Consider the following 21,825-nt stretch of genomic DNA (forward strand, 5'->3'; position numbering starts at 1 on the left):
GTGTGTGTGTGTGTGTGTGTGTGTGTGTGTGTGTGTGTGTGTGTGTGGTGTCCCTCAGGCCCTGAGTTATGGAGCTGATAGAATCACCACTAGAGGAGCCTGTACAGTCGTGAACTTGGACTCAAGATGCTTCAAACCTTATTAGGGCCCTGAGGCTCTTGGAGAAGAAGGTACCGGACATGCACCTTTCATTCCACTCCAGAGGGCGACAGAGTCTCATGGGAATCCCTGGTGGCAGGTTCTGTGTGGGACCCATCCTTTTCCACAGCTCACCACTTCCAGACTCCAGAAGCCAATCCCTTTGCTAACTCTTTACCAGAGGTCAAATGACTCCGATTGACTCTCAGGCTGTCCCCCAACTTCCCAGAGCACCCTGCTCTGCCTGACCCAGGCCTACCATCATCCTTTCTCAAGAGTGCTCCCCGTTTTGTCTGAGTCCACCCTTCAGGGTTACCAATTCACAGATGCCTCTCCCTTGAAGGGAGAAACAGAGCCCATATGTCCCTGAGGTATGAGATGGGCAAACTTCTCTATCCCACGGGGACGTAAGAGGCCAAATGTTTTCATTAGCATCGGTCACAGGCTATGGGGCTTGCTTTAAGCCCTGAGCTACACAGATTTAAATCAGGGATCTTTGGCATCTTGGGAAGTTTTGTGGGGAATCTCACAGTCCTCCAGGAGGAGCTAGACTCTGCATGTACTCCCACCTAGGCCCTGCCTCCAGCCTGTTTCCTCCTCTGCACAGGGAAGGTAGAGAGCGGAAATGAACCCTGTTCTTAAGTCACTCCATTAGACTTGGTCACCCCAAGTGGGCACCCATCACTGACCTTCAGAGACAGTCAGAGGTCACCTCACATTGTCCATACCAGCTGCCCACTGCTGCAACCCCCTGGCCACTCACCATAAACCTCCAGACTGGTGGATTTCTTGGTGATCCCTGCAGGGTTGCTGGCCTGGCAGGTGTAGAGGCCAGCATCGGAGTGCTGGGCCTTTCTCAGCTGTAGCTGCCGGCCACCCTTGCTGTAAACCACTTCTGAGCTGGGGGCCAGCAGGGTCCCATCCTTGTACCAGGTGATGTCAGGGGCTGGCATTCCTCGGGCCTCACATAGGAGCTGTGTGGTGTGGCCCTCCAGGACAGTCACCTCACCTGTCTCATTAGAGCCCCAGATGATGGGAGGTGCTGGGGGCAGAGAGGGACATGAGGGTGGTCACAGACACATTGAGTCGGTGGCTGATGTCCTCTGAGCAGCATGCACACATAGCAGGCTTCTACAACAGAGACTGGCAAGCGTGAGGGGTAAGAGACATGCTAATGTGGGGAGCAAACCCGGTCACTATGGATACGGATGGGCCGCACGCTTGAGCTCTGGAGCCCACAGGGCCTCTAACTCACTGTATGACCTGGGGTAAGTCCTTTCCCCTCTCTGGGACTCGGGGTCCCCATCTGTGGAGGAACTTGATTAGGGCTTCCCTAGGGCAGGGCACTCACAGCTGGTACCCAGGATGACGGCTAAGGTACGTGGGTACAGTACAACATCACTCTGCCTCCCAGAGCCATGCCCTCCTAACTCTCCCATCCCTGATGGCAATGAAGAAAGGCTCCCCCTGAGACCACAAACCTGTCTGCCCCTTTGTATTCAACACTCATTTAAAAATGTATTTTGTTTATTTGGGTATAAGGATCTGGAGATGTAGTCTGTGGTGTGTGTGTTCAAATGGGTGTGCATGCATGCATGCATGCACACGCGCACGCACACACACACACACACACACACACAGGCTTGTGATGCAAGTACTATACCAACTGAGTCTTTCCCTAACTCCCAGCTCCCCTTGTTACCCCAGAGCACAGACGTAGGCCAAGTGCCTGTTGCTTAGCCTTAGAAGGCTTGCCTTCATCTCTTTGCATGTGTTTGTTGGTACTGTTCTATAGTACTTGGGGCTTCCTACACCCAGGTGAAGGGATTCCCCCGCAGAGCCCTGCCCCAGCCCTGGGTGTATTAGTTTTTCCTGTTCTTTCCACTGATGCAGCGGACACTGGTTTCCCACTGACACTTGAAATACTAACTTGCCTGATTTGGTGTTCCCAGGTAAGTGTGAGTTCAACGCACATCAGAAGTAGTGAGTGTGTAAAGTTGGTAGTTTGGGGAGACAAGGGGGCATATGTCCTTGGCTCCTGGTATTGCCTCTCAGGCCCGGTTTCTGCCTTACTCTCTCTCCTAGGCAGCAGCAGGAGGCAGGGAAAGAAGCTCCTGGAACAGCTAGGGCTGGAAGGGACTGGACTCACAGTGAATGCTGAGCTGAAAGTCCTTGGTTTGCTGGCCAGCTGGGCTGAAGGCCACACACTGATACTGTCCTTCGTCACTCAAGTGACTACTGATAATTCTGAGAACCTGGCCATCCTCCTGCAGCAGGATGTGAGGATCCCCTGGAAGGATGGGCCTAGAGAAAAGCCATCGATCAGGCCAGGGTGCCGGCGGGATTTCCTGGGAATTTCCCATGGGGAGAGACACCCATGCTGCCCTCCACGGAACACTGGGTGTCACACATCATACCTGCTGGGAGTTCTCAGGCTTCCTTGACCCCACGCCCAGCCCCACCTCCTCTGAGAGAGTCACTCACTGCCCATCCTTGGTCCACTCCACCTGGGGTGTGGGAACCCCTGAGGTCTGACACTCCAACTCCACATCAGTACCAGCCAGGCCCAGCACCTCCTGAGCAGCCCCAGCTCCCAGCAAGGAGGGAGGGACTACGGGTGGGAAGAGAGGTAAAGAGGGATACCTCAGACTCCATACACCCTGCTGACCACAGGATGGTCCCCTGGCCTGTACACCCTCCACCTGAGGAGCTGCCCAGGCATTGCCGGATGAACCTTTTCCCCAGACTTATCAGCAACCTGTACTGCTTCTGGATAGCACCACATGTGATGGCTAATCTTGTCAACTGGGTGAGAGTTAGAATCACCATGGAAATAAATCTCCCACTGTGTCTGTGAGGAGTTTTCTAGATTGGGTTAACCAAGGTAGGAAGACACACCCTAAATATATGTGGCGCCATCCCTAGGCTAGGGCCCTGGACTGCATGAAAAGCAGCAAGCGTCCATCTCTCTCTGCTTCCTGTGTGTGGATGTGATGTACTAGCCACCTCAAGTTCCCACGGCTACGATATGCTATCGATATAACCGTCTGTACCTTTGAACTGTGAGCCCAGATTAACCCTCCGTTAAGCTGCTTTTGTCAGTTAACACAGCAACTAAGACTACCTGGATGTCATTGCTTAGTTAACCATGTGACTATCCCCTGTATGGTCTGCTCTGTAGGCTCCTGAGGATAGGGTCTAGGTCTGTGGTGGCCTCCATGTGCCCCTTAGTCTCTGCTGACACATGCTCGGGAGTTTGGGACACAGTCCTCACTCACTGAACACGGCAAGATTGAAGTCTCTCTGGGCGCGCCCCGCCTGATTCTCAGCCTGGCAGGAGTAGAGGCCAGAATGGTTCTTTTGGATCCTTGGGAAGTGGAGGGACCGGGCCCCATCCAGAAGGCGATGGTCACTTGCCTCTGGGATCTGAGCATAAGAGACCAGGGCGGGTAAGAACAGAGGCCCATGGAGCTGGCTGGTGAACAGAGTTCCCCAAGAGACTCTCAGGAAGTCCTTTCAGGACTTCAGTTCCCCATTGCCTCTGAACTCCAGCATCCCCAAAGACATCTGTCACATTCCCATGGCCCCCAGCACACAGAGAAACATATCTTTATCCAAAAGTCCCATCCTTCCCCATCCCAACCCCACCCCCATCCCAACCTCCCCCAGAGTCACCCACCAGCTGCCCATCCTTGAGCCACACCACCTCGGGGGCTGGAAAGCCATTTGTGTCACACTCCAGAGTCAGGGGCTGCCCGGCTAGGCTCGACACGTTGGTTATGCGCCCCTCTTCCCGAATGCTGGGGGGCACTTGAGGAACAAGGAGAAGCAGAAGAGTGGCTCTCATTTTGGTTGAGCTTGACATCTAAGGCAGGCCACTTACATCTGGCCCCTTCCTGAGGTCCTCAGGGCTACCATCAGCTCACCACTGAGACCCTGGGAGACCCTCCTGCCTTCATCTACCCTGGTCCCATATCTAACTGAGAAGGCACTATGGATCTCAAGTGAACACTGCAGCTTCCCTCCGGGACCAGCACGGCCCCTCCCCCACTGTGAACAGATGCCATACTCTGACACTGTCTATGAGGCAGGACATAGCCAGTTCTACCTGCAACCAGGTGTCACTCCTGGGAGGTCCCCCTAGTGGGAACTGCCAAAGGTCAGCCCCTGTGTGTCTCTAGCCAACCCCCCAGGGAAGTCATTTCCCAGCAAATAGGAGATACAAAATGACTATGAGAACTGTTCAGGCTGAGAGGTCCAGCTCATCCCAGCAGTGGGGAACACTCCCAGCCTGCCTTGTCCTTGTGAAGTATCAGTCAGTTGGAGGCCACCAACTCTGTGCTGGCACCTGGGTTCAGGGGTAGGAGCTCCAACACACGAGGTGGGTGGTGGGTGACCAGCAAACGAGGTCCAGCTCCTGGGTTAGAGGTGGGCTAGAACTCTGCTCGGTTCTCATGCAGGATTATTCTTACTAGCTTTGTGTGTGTGCAGGTCAGAGAACAATCTAGGATGTAGTTCCCCAGATGCCAGCCACCTTCTTTGCTTAGAAAGGAATTAGGAGCATATAGCATAGGCTAGCCTGGCTGGCGAGTGAGCTCCCAGCATGTCCTGGCTTTCCCCAGTACAGATACACGGTTTCCCCATACATGTTCAACCTGGTATTTCACATGGATGCCGAGATCAGACTCAGATCCTCATGGTTACTCATCAAGTACTTTAGTGGTTGAACTTTTTCTTGCAGATCTTGACCTGCTGATATCCCAGAAGCCTCTACTCTCCTTATAGATGTACCTGGTGAAATGGGGTGCCCCATGCAATACTCTCAAGCCCTAATCCTTCCTGGCCTATTGAGGGGAAGGAATCATGTGTCCATAGTTTACTTTGTAGGAAGATTTTGGGCACTGGAACCCTGGCATCATTTTGGGTCTCCATGTGGGAGGTGGATACAGGCCTATCCCTGGCCTCCAGCTCCAAGGCCTCAGCTTACCATAGACCACCAGCTTGGCTCTCCTGGACGCAGAGCCCACCTCATTGGTGGCCTGGCACTCATACTCTCCGCTGTCTGTGAGAGAGACTGAGGACAGGAACAGCGACCCTTCGTCCAGCACCGCCACATCTGGCCGGCTATTCAGGGGCTCTAAGGATGGGCCCCTCCGCCATGTGATTCGTGGCTTTGGAGTCCCTGGCAGGGTATACAGAATCATCAGGCAAAATATCAGACACCCCCCTCCGTGCCTGCACTGTCCCCTCCTGAGGCCCCCTGTGCACATATTGCTGACCTCCATGATGGGTGATCTCAGGCCCTGTGTCACCCCCAGGTCAGGAGGAGGGGGAGAGTAAGGAGGAAGAGGAAGAGGAGGAGCAGCTGTCTCAGATCTTCAGCACATGTCCCCTGTCTCCACACAGGGTTGAGCGTCCATAGGTACGTGAGCAAAACATGCTTTCTGATTGTCAAGGAGGCCAGGTGTATCCTTCCAGGTATCTTCTGCCAGCCCTGGGGTCTCGGTTCTGTGCCAACTCTGACTTTCAAATGACTGACAGTGTACTTCTGCCAGCTTTTATTGCTTAGCATCTTCCCCCATGAGGATCAGGGTCTTTACTGTCCCTTGACCAAGCCAGCAGCACAGGTCACACATACTAGGTCCTGTGTGAATGAACAAACTTGCTGTGCTCAGCATGCTATGTGGTGCCAACAGAGCTGGGCACATGGAGTGGGAGATGTTGACGCTTCCTATCCTGCCCCTCCCTTCACAGTGTGACCAGATTTGGGGCAGCCACACTTCTGGCCACCTGCCAGCCCTGAAGAAGTGATGGTGTCCCTGAGTATTCCTTGTGCCAGGTGATGCCCTTTAGCACTTGTGCTCACCTCTGGGCAAAGTGCCAAATACAACCTGGGGGTGGAGCAGTCCAGAGAGGCTGCATTACAGAGGGACCTTAGGTGAGGCTGAAGTCTGGCCCTCATGCTCCAAGGATGGGGGAGAGGGGGGCATATGAGGGGAAGGCAGATTAGGTTGGGTGGCTTGCCCAGGGGTGTGTTCTTGTCTGCTGTTTCTAGAGTTCAACACTAGGTGGCACTGTGATCAAGGCTCCCAGTCCCTACCTTGGCATTCCCAAGCCCCCTCTCCTGCCTGCCACCTTAGGGGCTCTCCCAGGTGCCCAGCTGCTGGAGAGTGAGCTGCTGAGGTCAAGGATGTTTGCAGGCTCCTGCTGGCTTCTCTACCCACCTGTTGCTCATCGGATACTCAGCCCGTGGGAACACTGACCAAGCATGACAGAGACAAGCCCAGGATGGTGGGTCACTGTTGGAGTGAGGGCTTTGGAGGATGTGACCCTATGTAACTTGCTTAACTTCTCTGGGATAGGATAACCCCAACACAGAGAAACTAACGGGAATAGCTACACTATAGAGGTGTCTGGGTGACTCCATAACCCAAGGAGGTCACTATATGGTGACCGAGTTCCTGGAACCCAGGCCAGTCTTGCTTCCCTAGCCCCACTGGGGGTGGGGGTGGGGGTTGGTCTCACCTTGGGCAGGGCACGGCAGACTGGCATTCTCTCCAGCCACTCGCTCCAGCAGGCCCTCGGTCTCGTCAATCCCCCAGTGTGGTGGCTCTGTGGAAGGTAGCAAGGCCATGTTTATAATCCTCAGGTCCAGCATTCCCTCCCAATATGGACTGGGAGGAGGGGGTCTCCTCTCAGAGCCCCAGTCCCCAGCCTCCCAGGGAGGCCAGCATTTGAGGCTGGACCCTGTGCCTCAAACACAAGAGGTGTAATAGGGTCCTGTCAGTGTCCTTTCAACTGTGTCTTGCTTCCAGTTCTCAACATTGAAAATGCTAGAATATTCCAGAATGTTCTGTGGGTCATACATAATTTCTTAGTGACTTTGCCTATTACTAGACCACCTTTTGGTTTTTTTAAAAAAATGGCCTGAGTTACCCATGCAGTAAAAGTCCCCTATAAGGACTTTGCACAAGGCCCCTAGGGTCATAGGCCACAGGTTATCTGTGCAAATCATGGAGCCTGCATGGTAGCTCTGAGGACTTACTGCTTCAGACCAGACAAGCAGAGCCCAGAGAGGTGAGGGCCATGGTGGACGGATGGAGGAAGGTCGAGGGACTCACCCAGCACGTGGAGCTCCACCTTCCAAGTGTCTGTGCCAGCACTACTGGAGGCCTCACAGTGGTACAGCCCAGCATCAGAGGTCTTGACAGCAGCAAAGCGGACAGAGCCCTGGGGTCCTTCACCCATCAGGGCGATCCCATCCTTGAACCAGTTCAGCTGAGGTTGGGGGTTGCCCTCTGCCACACAGTTCAGATCAAGGGCTTCTCCAGCCAGTACCTTCAGGACTCGAGGGCCAGGCTGCACCTGAGGGGGGACTGGCAGGGTCCCAGGAATGGGCGTCAAGGTGGGCTATCTAGTTAAGGGTCTCAGAATCCCAGCCCATGCTACAACCCTGATATGAGCAAGTAGCAAAATCATCATGGGATGGGAAGTCTAAGGCAGCTGCTCCTCACTGCAGGGTAGAGTTCTCAGGATCCATCTCCACCTGGACAACTGAACGCCCTCGATGCATTTATCCCCTTCCCTCACCAATGTGCCCTGTGCCATTTGAGATGTGCCATCTGGTCTACACCAGGGTAGTGAGCATATGGGGAAACTGAGGCACTGAAGGCAGGACTAACACAGAATGGCCCAGCCAGCTTGGAGCAGTACAGTCTGAGCAGCTACACAATTCCAGCTCTGTTCCTTCCCCACACCGTGGCACTATGCACCAGTTGAGCCTCAGTTTCCCCTTGCCGTCAGAATGAGAGGTGAGGTGACACCCACTCCCAGAAGCCCCCAGCCATAACTATGAACTGTGTTTGTATTTCTCAACCATTTTCCCACACTCTACCCCATGAGTCCTCCTGCAGGGTGGAGAGTGCCACACCCAGTTTGAAGATGGGGAAACTGAGGCATGTAAAGGTTTCTCTCCTCTTCCAGATGAAAGGAGTTGAAGGGCCGTAGCTCTGGGTTTGTGTGTCTGAGAGTCCAGGAAGCTTCTAGAAGGCCTGCCCTATGCAGGCTAGGAACATACACAGGGCCCAGGTCAAGCTGCGCTCCTGGGCTGTCAGAGAAGGTGAGTAGGAACCCTGATATTGTCCCAATTTCTAAGACACAGTCAAAGATGAGCCCAGGCTTTGGAACCTAGCGTGACCAACTGCCTGGCAGTGCTTGGGAGGGTGCCAGGAGCGTGGAGATGTCCACGACACACCCACTGTGCCATGCCCACTGGCTTTGTCATACCCTGGGCTGCATCACTCTCAGCACCTGACTATACATATCTCTTCTAATGGTTACGCTTGGGCGTAATCATAGCCCCGCCTTACAAGGTTCAGAGAGATCACACAGCAAGCTGACTAAGATTTAACCCTGCTATGCCCGTTTCCAGCTTTGCTTCTCACCTCCACCTTCATGCTCCTCTCACTTGCCGGGAGGGGGGGATCTTTTCTCTCCACCTCCACCCCAGGCCTCAGCCTATCTGTCTGCAAAATGGGAAGCTGGCTTGGATAGAGCTGGCAAGCATCTGCGGAGGGTTGGAGACGTTTGATCTCTAGGGCAGACGATGTGTCTAGCCGCCCAGCTGGGGTGTGAGGGACATGGATGAACATTTGCAGCTGTTCCTCGTTACCCACATACTCTCAGCACGGATTTCAAGTCATTATCAACGAGGTAAAGCGGTCACTGTCTCTCCACCCTTCCCTCTTGGGCCCTCTGAGAGGAGCACGTGGGCTCGGCCATGCTTGGTCCTGTCTTATGGTCTTCCCAGGGTCTGCTGTGTGGCTGGCTCCTTTCTAATAGGACCACTCCAGGGACCCCTAAGTGTGCTGGAGACCAGGACCACAGTGAGTGTATGTTTAGACTTTGGCTACAAAGGGATGGAGGGCTACAGTGTGGCTGGAAAACCAGGGGCCTTTCCCAGTATCAGTGGGCCGGCTACAGAGGCATGACTTTAGTCAGACGGAGGCCCTTGGAACCACTGCCCCATATGCATCCCTAGGCTCGGTCCCCACTGAGCCCTGTTCTTGGTGGTCCCCTTTTAACAGCCCTCCCAGGCCCAGAGTCAGGGAGAGGAGTGACCGGTCTGGCACTGTAGAGCCTGGGAGAGTACAGAGGGAAAGGCAAGGCATGGAGATCAGGGGTGGAGTAAGAGAATTGTCTGTGACCTACCTTGAACTCTGAGGTTATAGCGGCGAGATGTGGCCCCCGCGGGGTTGCTGGCTGTACACTCATAAAGACCGTTGTCACCCACCTGGGTCTGTGCCAGGTGCAGGGAGCCTGATGGGAGAAGCTCGTACCTGTGGGGAGGAGGGACACCAGTGAGATCTCATTCCACTCTGACCAGAGAAAGGCTTGAAGACCCACCTCCAAGGATCTAGCAGCTGTCTCCTCCAGGCAGCCTTCCCAGACTGAAGTCACAACCTTCTGGCCTCAACTCTAGCCCCTACTTGACCTCCAAAAGCCAAGGCCAGACCCTCTCAATGTAGAGAGATGGTTGGGTCCCAATTCACATTTCCAGCCTTCTTAGCTATGTGACCCAGGGCAAGAACTGGGTTTCCATCTCAGCCTCTAGAAAATGGGGCTGCATCCCTGGGGCTCTGGCACCCCCAACTCCATGCATTACTGATTGGTGGCAATGCCCCTTGTCCTCTGCACATCTGTTTTTCAGGAGGCTGGATTCCCTCTGCTTTCAGAGAAAAGTCCACCAGCCCCAAGCCCTCAGTGTTTAAATTCTCTAGCTCTCCTACACCCAGAACCAGGCCTCTTGGAGAGTCATTGTCCAGAGGCATCTCAGGGACCCATGAGAAGAAACTTTGCAGACCCTCCCCCAGATCTGGCCCACCTCGCCAGTCCTTTGACCCTCCCCACAAGGCTACAGGACACTAGCCAGACTACAGCAGCTGGGATGGACCCCAAGGAGCCCTGCAGACATGATGTCAACCCCATCTGTGCTGGCTTCAAGGAAAAGAGGCTGCAGCCTGTGGCCCTGCCTAGCCCAAGAACAAGTGCTCAGATCAGGACCGGAGGACCCCAGGATCAACTGTCAACCTAGAGGTGGCTTCGGATCTTCAGATGGGCTTCAGCCTGGTCCCCCACCCCCTCCCTGCTGAGACCAAGCATCCACCTCTGCAAAATTGCATCATGGGGTCCCTGACAGGATACATGGGAGCCAACCCTGCAGCCCCCACCTCTTCCCATGCAGCTGCCAGGGTGCAGGGTTTCCAACCACACCCAGGCTGTCATCACTGGCCTGGCCTCTATCCGCTCATCTGTAAGTGAGGTGATAACCTCCCTACCCAGAACCTTCTAGCTGGTCCAGTATCCAGTAGGCATTGTACACAGTTTTGGGTGATGTGCAAGCCAACGGCATGCACTCTAAACTGAACTACACTCCAGGCCCTTGGTACATGTCTTTCCTAACATCAATCAGTCATTTTTTTACAGAAATTGGAATTGGGTGGGTGGGTGCTCACTGTATCATAAGGAAGAAAGGAAAAACTGTGGACCCATGGTTCAAATGAGCAAGCTGACACTTGTAGGGGCCGAGAGGACCTGGGTCTGCCCAGAAGAGTGGGTATTTGCTCTGAGTGCCAAGGTGGCCACAGCAAGCTCCAGGGAGAGGGCCTGGAGAGAGCTATGTAGAGCATCCTCTCCTCCCTCATCACTCTCATCCCAGGCCCTGACCAACTCCTCAGAGCTCAGGCTCGCTTGACTCCTGCAGCTGGGATGCTCTTTTTCTTCATCCTTTAGGCAGATGCCACTTCCTCCAAGAAGGCTACCTTCACGCCTCCAGACTGGCAACCCCATGACTCTACTAACTTGTGACACTGGAAGCCTCTCTGACTTCCAGAGGCTCCAATGGGATACCCTTTGTCACCAGACCCTGCACAGAACAGTGTCTTTATGGCTACCCAACTTGAGCTCCCACCAGTGCTCAGAGTCAAAGTCAAGCCACTATCCTGGGTCCAGGGCTGGCTAGACATGCTTGGGAGGTGCTGGACAGGCAGCTTCCACCTGCTCCCCCCTGCCCCCAGAGCCCTCCCTGCAACCTTCCAAGAGGCTCAGTACGGAAGTGCTGGCCAGGGTTGGGAGGAGGTATACAGAACAGACTCCTCAAAGCCACAAGCTGCTGGGGATGGGGGCTCCATGGCTCTGCAGCCAGATGACTCTTCACAGCACCCAAGGGAGCACTTGGATTCAAGGGAGCTTCCTGTTTATGATGTCCATTGGCTGGGGCCTTGCAGTCCAGGGCCAGGCATACACAGATGTCAGAAGGCCGAGATGGAGGACCTGCAGGGGGCCCACTGACCCTGGCAGATCCTCACAGGCAGAGAGTGGCCAACAAACCTCTCGATCTGCCCAGATGGTACAAAGTACACCTGGTGGGAAGTGCACCTGGTGGGAAATGCTCCTGGTGGGAAGTACACCTGGTTGGAAGTGCACCTGGTGGGAAATGCACCTGGTGGGAAATGCACCTGGTGGGAAATGCACCTGGTGGGAAGTGCACCTGGTGGGAAGTGCACCTGGTGGGAAGTGCACCTGGTGGGAAGTGCACCTGGTGGGAAGTGCACCTGGTGGGAAATGCACCTGGTGGAAGTGTACCTGGTGGGAAGTGCACCTGGTGGGAAATGCACCTGGTGGGAAGTGTACCTGGTGGGAAGTGCACCTGGTGGGAAGTTCACCTGGTGGGAAGAATACATGATGGGAAGTGCACCTGGTGGGAAGTGTTCTCTGACATTATCTTCAGAGGAATCAGGTATGCCCAGATTTCTACTTTATCGCAGTCCTTAGCACATAGTAGGTACCATGAATATTTGGCAGCAAATTAGAGCTGCCCTCTGTTCACATACACACTCTTTCTGCACCCTCACTTACACAGTCTCCTCTCCCACAGTCTCAATTCAGCTGTGCTCTCTGGACCTCCTCAAGGCAGGACTGGCGCTGACCCTTCCCTGAAGCTTCCCCAGACACTTCCATGCAGACTAACAGTCCAGAACCTAGGCTCTCTCATTTGTGATTTATTCATTCAATGAGAGTGCCCCCCCCCCAGGTTCCTAATGACTGGGGTGTCTGTGTTCCTCTTCTTGGGCTGCTGAGAATCTTGGCACTTGTATGCCCTGTTCCTTTCCATTGCTACAGGGGTCCTCGTGCTGCCTCTGGCTATGAAAGGTCATTCTGCAACACTTTCAATCCTACCAAAGGAGCACACAGTGGAGATGGAGGTTGGATAAGCTGCCCTGTCCACTGTCCACATGTCTCAGCATATGCCTACTGTGTGCTGTATTTGCAGCAGTGTCTGTTTGTCCAGGGCATCTCTAAGCCCAAGGTGGGGAAATATTCAACCGAGTGACACAATCCCTCATCAGGAAGTCACAGATAGAAGAGCAGAGCTGGAGAAACTGAGGAGAGAGGATGATAGTCTTGGGGAGGGCAGGGAAGAGAAGGGAGAAGGGGGCTGCACTATGGCTACTGGGTAATGAAAATGTACCAATGTCAGCAACGGCTGCCAGCTCTCATGTGCTTCCTGTATGTATTTACACAGTTGAATACCTGCTGGGTTGCTGGGTGACTTCTCATTTGCCACTCCCCAGCAATGCCTCAGGACAGAGTACACATGGGTACCGTCATCATATTTAGCAAAGCAGAAGTCAGAGAGACAAGTTCTGTTGTTGATGCCACTCAGCTGACCAGAAACAGTGGCACCTGGCCCTCAGATCGTGCCACTGCGAGTCCCCATCACTGTAGTGACCAAAAGTTTGGGGTCTGATGTTTGGATAACATAGGGAGCCACTGGTCATGGTAGGATGAGAACTGACTGGCCACCAGCACTAGTGCTGAGACTCCAAGGCAGAGAGCTCCACACCCAGCCCCTTAGTCTGGCCTCAGTCACTGGTTCTCATCAGTCAGCCCCATAAGGAGACGGGTGGGTGGGCTGACTGTCCTTCAGAGTGCTAGGGAGTGGGCAAAGAATGAAGAGAGGCTGACAACAGGAAGCCTGGAGCAGCCATGTCCCCTCTCTACCACTTCTCTTGGAATTGGGGATCTGGCCCTGTGTGGGTCCCTGGCTTGATGCCTTGGGAGCAGGAGCAGAAGCCAGGAGCACTTCCAGCTTCCCCCACTCCACAGCAGAATCCCTAAACAAACATTAAACATTGTTGCCTAGCAACACGCCCCAGCCCAACATCCCAGCTGAGGAGAGAGATGCTCTCTGGCCACCATCACAAGCTGGACCCGTTAACATCTCAGATGGGAAGACTGAGGCCTGAGGAAGGGATAGATCTTGTTTGAGTTGGGTAACACTTGGCAGGGTCCCCCCAGACCCTTCAGTGTCTAGTTTGATTTGGCATAGAGCCAGCATGAGCTGTCCCCAATCCACGCAGCCTGCTTTACTTTGCATTGGTGACTTCTGCAAAAAACAACAGCTCCAGGATAGTGAGATCAGATAGCCAAAGACCATATCTTGTCCTTAGCTGTTTGCCCTGGGGCCTGGTCCCCAAAGGAGGCAACCCTGGAGGCAGAGAGGAGCATGTGAGCAGAGCCACCCAGCAGCACCATTTATATTATGAAACTGTTGGAGTGTATGTCCCCAACAGAAGAACAGTTCTTAGTAGTGTCAGGGCAGCCTGGATGCAGACTTGTCCTCTGAGATAGCATATAGTCACACTGGCAGGAGCATGCAGAAAGACCAAGCATTTGGCTATGCAGGAAAGAACCCAGTATCCGGGGCAGAAGCCAGATTCATCAGATTCATATAGGAGCACGTGGTACGTATACAGCCATTGGAAAGGAGGGGGACTCGGGTGGATGTCTGGGTCTCTTGGCTTCTCCATCTCCACGCCCACTTTCTCCAGTAAGCTCTGACTTGGGAGGTGTTAGAGACATCCCTGGTTCAGAATATTCTTTTCTAGGTGCTTGGGAAAGCAGTGGCCTCCTAACCTGCTTTGTGTATTCATATGTGTGTGTGTCTCATCCCTATGTGTGCTTCTGAGTATGTTCATATCTGTATGTACTGTTCCTGTGTGTCCAGCCGAGGAAGGATGAAAATCTCAGTCTAGTTCACCCTCCTCCAGCTCCTGGTTCCCTCTCTTCCTCTGTGGCCCCAGCATGACGACATTTACCGCACCTCACTCCAGGGTGGAATGCTGGCTGGGCCCATCACTCCTGGTCAAACTGAGATAGAAGAGGCTGTAACAGCCCAGGACATCCTGACTCCAAATCCAATCAGCCGCTTCCACGGCATTATGGGGATGCTGAGACAAGGCAAAGCCATTCTAGGAGACAGACCTTCGGGCCAGGCTTTGCTCAGAGAAGGAAGAAAATTAGAGAGCAGGTCAGGGGCTACCTGCTGCATGCTGAAACCAATCTAGATCCTGAGATCTAGACACTTCCAGACATGGAAGGAAGTGAGCTCTCTGGTCTGGAGAATGGATCCAGAAACTGAGCCTTGGGGCTCTTCCAAGAAGGAAGAGGAGTAGGCAGGGGATGGTGGGGAGGACTGGAGAAGCACAGACAGTAGGTCCATGCCCGTCTCACCTTCAGTTGCTGGGTGTCTCTTGAGGCTCAGCAGTCTCTATGTTATGGTTGAATGTCTGTGGAGTGGGGACAGGAGAGCTACCCTCTGTGTCTGTGAGTGGACACATACTCAACTTCAGGCTCCAAGAAAGCCCAAGGAACCTCAAACACGCACACCTTGTTTGTTTAAAAGACAATTAAAAGAACAGAGGCACTAAACAACCACTGGGGAGGGAAACCCCTGCATGTCATTAGCTGGTGGTGCAAGTAACAGGAATGTTCTAACATCAGCTGTGGTGAGCGCTGCACAATTGTAAATGTACTAAAACCCAAACGCACTGAACTGGGCAAGTGAAAGAAGGGAGCTGTCCTTTGTTAGAGGGGGACTTTCAAAAGCTAGTCATGGGACAATTCCAAAGACAACAGACAGGGTAAGATGAGCATTGTGTGTGGTGTGTGTGCATGTGTGTGCACGTGTGTGCACATGCATGTGGAAGCCAGAGGTCAACCAACGTTTCCACCTATCATTCTCGACCTTAGTTTTTGAGCAAGCTCCCTCAGTGAGTTTGCCTGGCTAATTCAGCTTGAGTGGCTAGCGAACTCAGAGATCTTCCTGTCTCTGCCTCATTTCCTGTAGAAGGTTACAGTCTCCGGACACCACGTCTGACTTTTTCATAGCTACTGAGAATCCAGTTAAGTTCTCATGCAGACATTTAACCCACTGGCCCATCTCCCTAGGCCCAGGATGGTAATTTAAAACAATTTTTAAATTAAATTAATTGTATGTGTGTGTGCACTCGTGTGTGTGAGTGTGCGCGCATATTACTTGAAGAGGCCAGAAGAGGGCACTGATCTCCGGAAGCTGGAGATACAGAAGCTGTGACCCACCTAATCTGGATGCTAGGAGCTGAACTCGGGTCCTCTGCAAGAGCAGTATATGCTCTAAACTGCTGTGCCATCTTACCAGCCCCAGGATCACAACTTTTTAAAAGTCACTGGCTCTGCCTCAGTGTGTCTGTGAGCGTCAGCAGCAGGAAAGAGGTGTAAAGCAAATGGCTGTCTCACCATCTATGACATCTAAGCATTATAGCCATCACAGCAGGAGGAGCAGGATCTGCAGAACGTCCACTTTACAGATGTTAGAGATGGCTGGGGGTAGCTGAGGGCCACCTGTGCCCCCCTGTCAGAACAGAAGCTGGAGCATTTAGAGTGTTTCCCCAGGCCTCAGATCTCCTCTGAATCCCCATACTGGGCACACTGACTGCCTTAGAGATAAACTCCCAGAATCCCTCAAGTCCAGAGAGAAGCAGTGGGAATCTTCCAGAAGGATGCCAGTAAAAGCAAAGGAAGAGAAGACATACTGTGACCGCTGTTGCTCGGGAGGCCCTGTGAAATTTACGGCTCCCTGTTGATCCATTAACGCATCAGGCTGGAGGGGTGAACAACTGGAATTTGCTTCCCATTTCAGTAACGAGCCATAAACAAACACTACAGCCACCGCCCGCCCGGCAAGGAGCAAACACTAGCCTTTGGCGCGGGGTGGTGGTGGTGGGGTGGTGTACGCTCTCCCTACCCCACCCTCTCACCTCTACCCCACCATCTCATCCTATGGCTTGCTCAAGGATACTGTGGAGCCCACCCAGGACCAGCTCTCTGAGCTCCAAGTGAATTCAGAGATACATGGCTGTGAAATCTGGAAGGATTCGGGAAGCAGATGTTCTGAGGGACACGTGGGGGTGGTGGGGGTGACAGCCAACTGCTAGAGACTTTCTCAGTCTGCGCCTTCTCAAAGACTTTGCCAGGACTGATGTCACATAGCTTGTGCTGTGGTGCCTCTCCCCCGCTCCAGGTCAAGGACTCCAGGAATTTAGAGACTCATCTACTGGCTGGAAGTAGCAACTGACAGCCCCTCTTGAGGCAGAATTCTGTGCTACTAACAGTCCCTTGCAGGGTTCCCAGTGAAATGAAGCAGGACAAATCACCAGACACCTGCTCTACATAGTGGCTGTGGAGGCCACTTGTGTCTTGGTCAAGATGTATCTCCCACTCTAGCTCTGGTCTTTCTTACTCCAGTGACCCCGAGGGTCTCACCTCAGCCCAGGAATCCTCAGCACCTTGGTATAGCTCAGAAAGCAAGAGTCACTGGACAAACAAGAAGCAAGATGACCTACGGGACCTGGGCACAGAAGCTCATATCTGCGGTTCAGAATGTAGAAGTATGTAAGGCCTGTGCTGTGTCATGAGCCACATTTGCAGGAGCCCTCGAGGCTTCCCTGAGTCTTAAGGGACCTGCTTAGGACACAACCACCTTGACACCAGTCTCCTTCCAACCCAAACTTGGCCTCTTACTAGCCCCACACGCTGGGACTGGGTACCTGTTGGTGACAGGCAGCAGAGGGTGGGTATCCTTGGTCCAGGTGACCAGTGGAGTCGGGGAACCCTGGGCCTCACAGTCCAGGGTCACCTCTTCACCAGCCTTGACTGTCATTCTCAGGGGGGCATCCATAGCCTGGGAGTCATTCATCTTGATCCTGGGCTTGGCTGTTGGGAGAGTAACAGAGTGAGAGCAAAAGCAAGCAAGTGGCTAACAGAGGGTGAAGTCTCTGTTACCTTTGGAGAGGTTCAGAGAGCATGTGAGGTCAAGGGTCATTACAATTGAAAGCACAGGTTTGGTCACTCAGCCTGCCCTTGATTGTCCGTCACTCTGCTCTGCCGTCTGCCATTGGCCAACCTTCTCATTCCTGTGGTAGTTCCCACAGAATGCAGCATGGACTCTCTCTTGCTTCTTCGCACCCCAGAAGGGGATTTAGGATGATTTACGCACATCATTTCTGTTAGGCCAAGGACTCCTCATGGAAGAGGCTACCTCAGTACTGACTCTCACCCCCATAGCTTGCCCAGCATGCACTTGCTAACAGAATTTGGTTAGAAACAAGTCACATACTGGGGACATCCCAACACCACCACGGCTTCCTGTGTGCACCCGTCGTTACTTCTGACCATAAGTTCCCTCATCATTGTTTGTGAGTTTAAGTCCCATGGAGCTTAGGCTGCGCTTAAACTCAAGGCTAGTCAAAAAAAAAAAAATGACCTTGAACTCCTGATCCTCCTGCCTCTGCCTCCTGAAGACTGAGATTACAAGTGTGCACTAGCACATCTGGTTCGGTTTTGTTTTTTAAAACAGGATCTCACTGTGTAGCCCTGGCTGTCCCTGAACTCACTTCATAGACCAGCTGGCTTCAGATGCACCACCGTCACCTGCCTCTGCCTCCTGAGTGCTGGGACTAAAAGGTGAATTCTCTCACACCTGGCAGTTTGTTGTTGTTGTTTAAATATTGTGCTGGGGATGGAACCCAGGGCCTCACGCATGTTAGGCGAGCACTCTATATCCCAAATCCCCATTGTTTTGTAACGTGTGTATATAACAGAAAACACTGGCTCACCATTGCAGACTCACTCCCTGAAGGTCCAGCCCTGAGGGAATGGCTGGGAACAACTCCCGTTCTTGCCAGGCAGCATTTTGAGTTTGCAGGGAACACTGGGTCCCATCTGACCAGTACGCAATTGATTACTTAATCTCAGTACTGATGGGTGCTACTAAGGGGACGTCCCTCCAAGACAAACAAGGTGGTTTGATCCAACCCGGGGTCTGACACATGAGAGAAGTCAGTTGGTCCAAGAGGCAGAAGTGCATTGAGGGAGCTTAGAATGTCAAAGAAACAGGAGGCCAGAGGTGGGAGGGGGCAGAGGAGAGTGAGGAGAGAGGCAGATGAGGGTTGCAGGCCAGGTAGGTCCTGTGTCTACTCAGGGTTTGGTACTGTGAGCCAGCTGGGCACAGAGGCTGAGTGAGGCGCTGTAGTCTGCCCCCCCTCCCCATCCCTCTCCCATCAGGACCCGTTACACTCACTATTAACAGACAGCCACATCTCCTGGCTGGAGAAGCCCACACTGTTGGTGGCTGTGCACACATAGGCACCTGCATCCTTGGGGGATGGCTGGACAATGACCAGGGTACCATTTCTGTTCACACTGTAGTGATGGCTGGTAGTCAGAGTGTTGGTTTCCTAAAACAGAACCACGGTGACAACATCAGAGCTCATTCTTTGTCCCAGGATGCACCAAGTTGATCTCTCTGGTTCCCTCTGCCCCCCAAAAGTTATATAGGTTCTACTTACCTTAGTCCAGGTGATGGTAGGGGTGGGAACCCCTGAAGCCATGCAGGGAAGGGAGGCTGGCACTCCTTCCTTGGTGATATGGTGGGTGGTAGTTGGATGGATTCTAGGTGGCACTTTTATAAATAGACCAATTTTTAAATTTTTATAAACCAGTGTACCTAATGGCCAAGGCCCTGAAGCAAACCAAATGTCCCCCAGCAACGACTGGAAAAATAAACCAAACGTGTGCCCGTGATGGAATAGTACGCAGCCTTCAAAAGGAAGAAAACGGACTCTAACTCTGACATTTCAAAACAAGCCAAAACCTGACATTAAACCATCAGTGGCTTCTGGGTGTTAGGGGGTGGGGGTGCAGATCACAGAGGATTTTTTAGGACAGGGAAAACATCAAGTTGAGAGTACCATGGAAGGAACACGTGTGACAGATATGCACAAGGCAGTACAGTGGACTTGGCTGGTGACACCAGGCCTGGGCCAGCTGTAAGTGCAGGCCACCCTGAGCAGTGACAGTGCTTCTTGATACTGAGGGAGGTTGAATGGGATGGAAAGGGATACATGGGACACTTTTGCCTGTCTGCTTAATTTTTTCAAGAAATCTAATTTTTTTAAAGGCAAAAACTGTAGTCTATCCAGGCTTTGTAGTATAGGTACCCTAGCTACCTTGCCTTGGAGAGGCAGAGCCAAGAGGACCCCAAGTTCCTGGCCTGCTTGGGCAATATAGTGAAAATCTGTCTCAAAACAAAATTAAAAATAAGGGATGGGAGACACAGCTTGGTGGCAAAGTGCTTTTCTGACAGGCACGTGGCTACAGGATTCCACCTCTATCACTAGGAAGAAAGGAAGGAAGAGGGTAGAGAAGGAAGAGGGGAAAGAAGAAGAGGGGGGATACTGGGGAGATGCTTAGTCAATAAAGTGTTTGCTGGATAGGCATGAGGAACGGTGCTCAGTTCCCAGCACCCACATACAACGTAGCTTCTGTGATGTGCATGGACAGAGCTTTCTGACTGGCTGATGCCCCTTAACACGTAAGGTAGGGAGAGACAGAGGGAGACGCTGAGCGCTGAGCGTTAACCTCTGACTTCTAAATGCACACACACTATCAAGGGAACATGGGTAATGAAAGGAGGACACTGGAGGCTGGGTATGCTGGTGCACACCATTAATTCCAGCACTCAGGAGGCAGAAGCACACAGTTCAAAGCCAGCCTGGTCTACATAGAGTTACAGGCTAGTCAAGACTACATAGTAAGACACTGTCACAAAGAGAGAAGGTGTGTGTGTGGGAGGGGGGAGACAGAGATAGAAAGAGATAGACAGGGAGACACAGACAAAGACAGACAGACAGGGAGACACAGAGACAGAAGAGACAGAGGAACAGAGACAGACAGAACGATTTAGAAGTGGATAGTGTCTGGGAACGTGTTTTACACCATTGGATTTGACACTAGAAAACACTGAGAAGGATCAACCCTTTGTTGGTCTGATATTTAAAAGAAATCCAACAGGAGAAGAAAGTCGGCTCAGTGTCTGTGGCCACATGGCTGGCGGTTATTGCATCCATCCCAGACACAGGCTGCCTGTGCTGGGAACAGCTGCACGGTCTCTCTGCTCAGGACTCTGTGTAAACCATGTAATTGCTCCGTCCCTGGATTCCTGGATGTGCCAGAAAACTAAACGGACTCTGATTCCCCGTTCATGGCCTTGGGGACAGCATGATGAGAAACAGCAGAAAACAACGTTCTCAGGACAGAGTGAACTTAGAAAACAGGTGCCAAAGGCATGCTGGGAACCCTCTGGATTCACAACAAGGTCCGGGGGGAAGCCAGAAGCCAAGAGCCCTGGAGGTTCAGGGAGTATGTCCAGGGAGCAAAATGTCTTCCTTGTGCTCCCAGGGGATGACTGACATGTATGGAATGATCATGATGAAGCCAGGAGACCAGGCTAGACCACACCAATGTCACAGATTTGGCCTCTAGGCACTGTGTGTGTGTGTGTGTGTGTGTGTGTGAGAGAGAGAGAGAGAGAGAGAGAGAGAGAGAGAGAGAGAGAGAGAGACAGAGACAGAGAGAGACAGAGAGAGACAGAGAGAGACAGAGAGAGAGGCATCTAGTTAAACCCTCATCTAGTTAAAGAAGATGGTGCTTGTTTGGGTGAGATGAAGACCGAGATGAAGACCCAACACCCTGAGTAGGACGACAGCTGGGTGGATAAGCTTACGGCCCCAAAATGTGCCACTACTGAGACTCAAAACACAGAGGACATGGACATATGTCCTGAGGTGTGGTGAGGACATGGGGGGGTGGTGGAGTAGACATCACAGTGCACCCCAATAGGAATCTGCAGGCTCTACACTGATTCCTCTGAAGCCATGAGTGACAGGGACACGGTCATGACATATTGTCACAGGAAGATGTGCACTACTACCACAGTCTGGCTGTTTGATTGTTTTCAGCATGGATTTGTGGAGATGGTCTGGTTGTTAAAGTGCCTCCTGAGGTAGGATGTCAGCCCCCACATAAAAGCTGGGCACATCTATAATTCAGCGTGGGCAGAAGGTGGTGGTGGTGGTGGTGGTGGTGGTGGTGGAAGAGGTAGATCCCAGAGCTCGCTGGCCAGTTGAGGCAACTGGTGAGCTCGGGGATCAGTTAGAGGTTCTATCACAGAAAATGCTGTGATGGATGGGCTGGGAGACGCTCAGTGAGTGAAAGGTGCCTTCCGCCAAGCCTCACGGACAGCCTGAACGCTACCCTGGGACCCACGTGGTAATGAGAGGCACACACATGAATAATAAGTGTGATAGTGATACAAAGAGAAGGAGAGGCATGGCAGACGACACCTGATGTCAGCTCTGGCTCCCACACATGCAAACACACAAGTACACACACATGAACACACACACGCGCACACAGGTACACACATGAATACATGCATGAACACACAGATGCACACTATACACACAA

The 21,825-nt window shown here is 52.8% G+C and overlaps 1 protein-coding gene across 1 annotated transcript in view; it reads right to left on the reverse strand.

Moving 5' to 3' along the window:
• Hmcn2 (hemicentin 2) overlaps positions 1-21,825 on the reverse strand; it is a 155,063-nt gene that overhangs the window by 82,593 nt on the left and 50,645 nt on the right. Inside the window, exons 20-31 of the mRNA XM_028757187.1 lie at positions 18,867-18,979; positions 18,599-18,755; positions 17,067-17,232; positions 9,349-9,476; positions 7,260-7,514; positions 6,664-6,750; positions 5,126-5,320; positions 3,818-3,948; positions 3,417-3,564; positions 2,623-2,749; positions 2,288-2,442; positions 902-1,180 (exon numbers count right to left, since the gene is read on the reverse strand). Of these exons, the coding sequence (XP_028613020.1) occupies positions 902-1,180; positions 2,288-2,442; positions 2,623-2,749; positions 3,417-3,564; positions 3,818-3,948; positions 5,126-5,320; positions 6,664-6,750; positions 7,260-7,514; positions 9,349-9,476; positions 17,067-17,232; positions 18,599-18,755; positions 18,867-18,979 (1,941 nt within the window). The remainder of the gene's footprint in view (positions 1-901; positions 1,181-2,287; positions 2,443-2,622; positions 2,750-3,416; positions 3,565-3,817; positions 3,949-5,125; positions 5,321-6,663; positions 6,751-7,259; positions 7,515-9,348; positions 9,477-17,066; positions 17,233-18,598; positions 18,756-18,866; positions 18,980-21,825) is intronic.

Source organism: Grammomys surdaster, unplaced genomic scaffold (assembly GCF_004785775.1).
Source record: "Grammomys surdaster isolate TR1022 unplaced genomic scaffold, NIH_TR_1.0 126133, whole genome shotgun sequence".
Lineage (NCBI taxonomy): Eukaryota > Metazoa > Chordata > Mammalia > Rodentia > Muridae > Grammomys > Grammomys surdaster.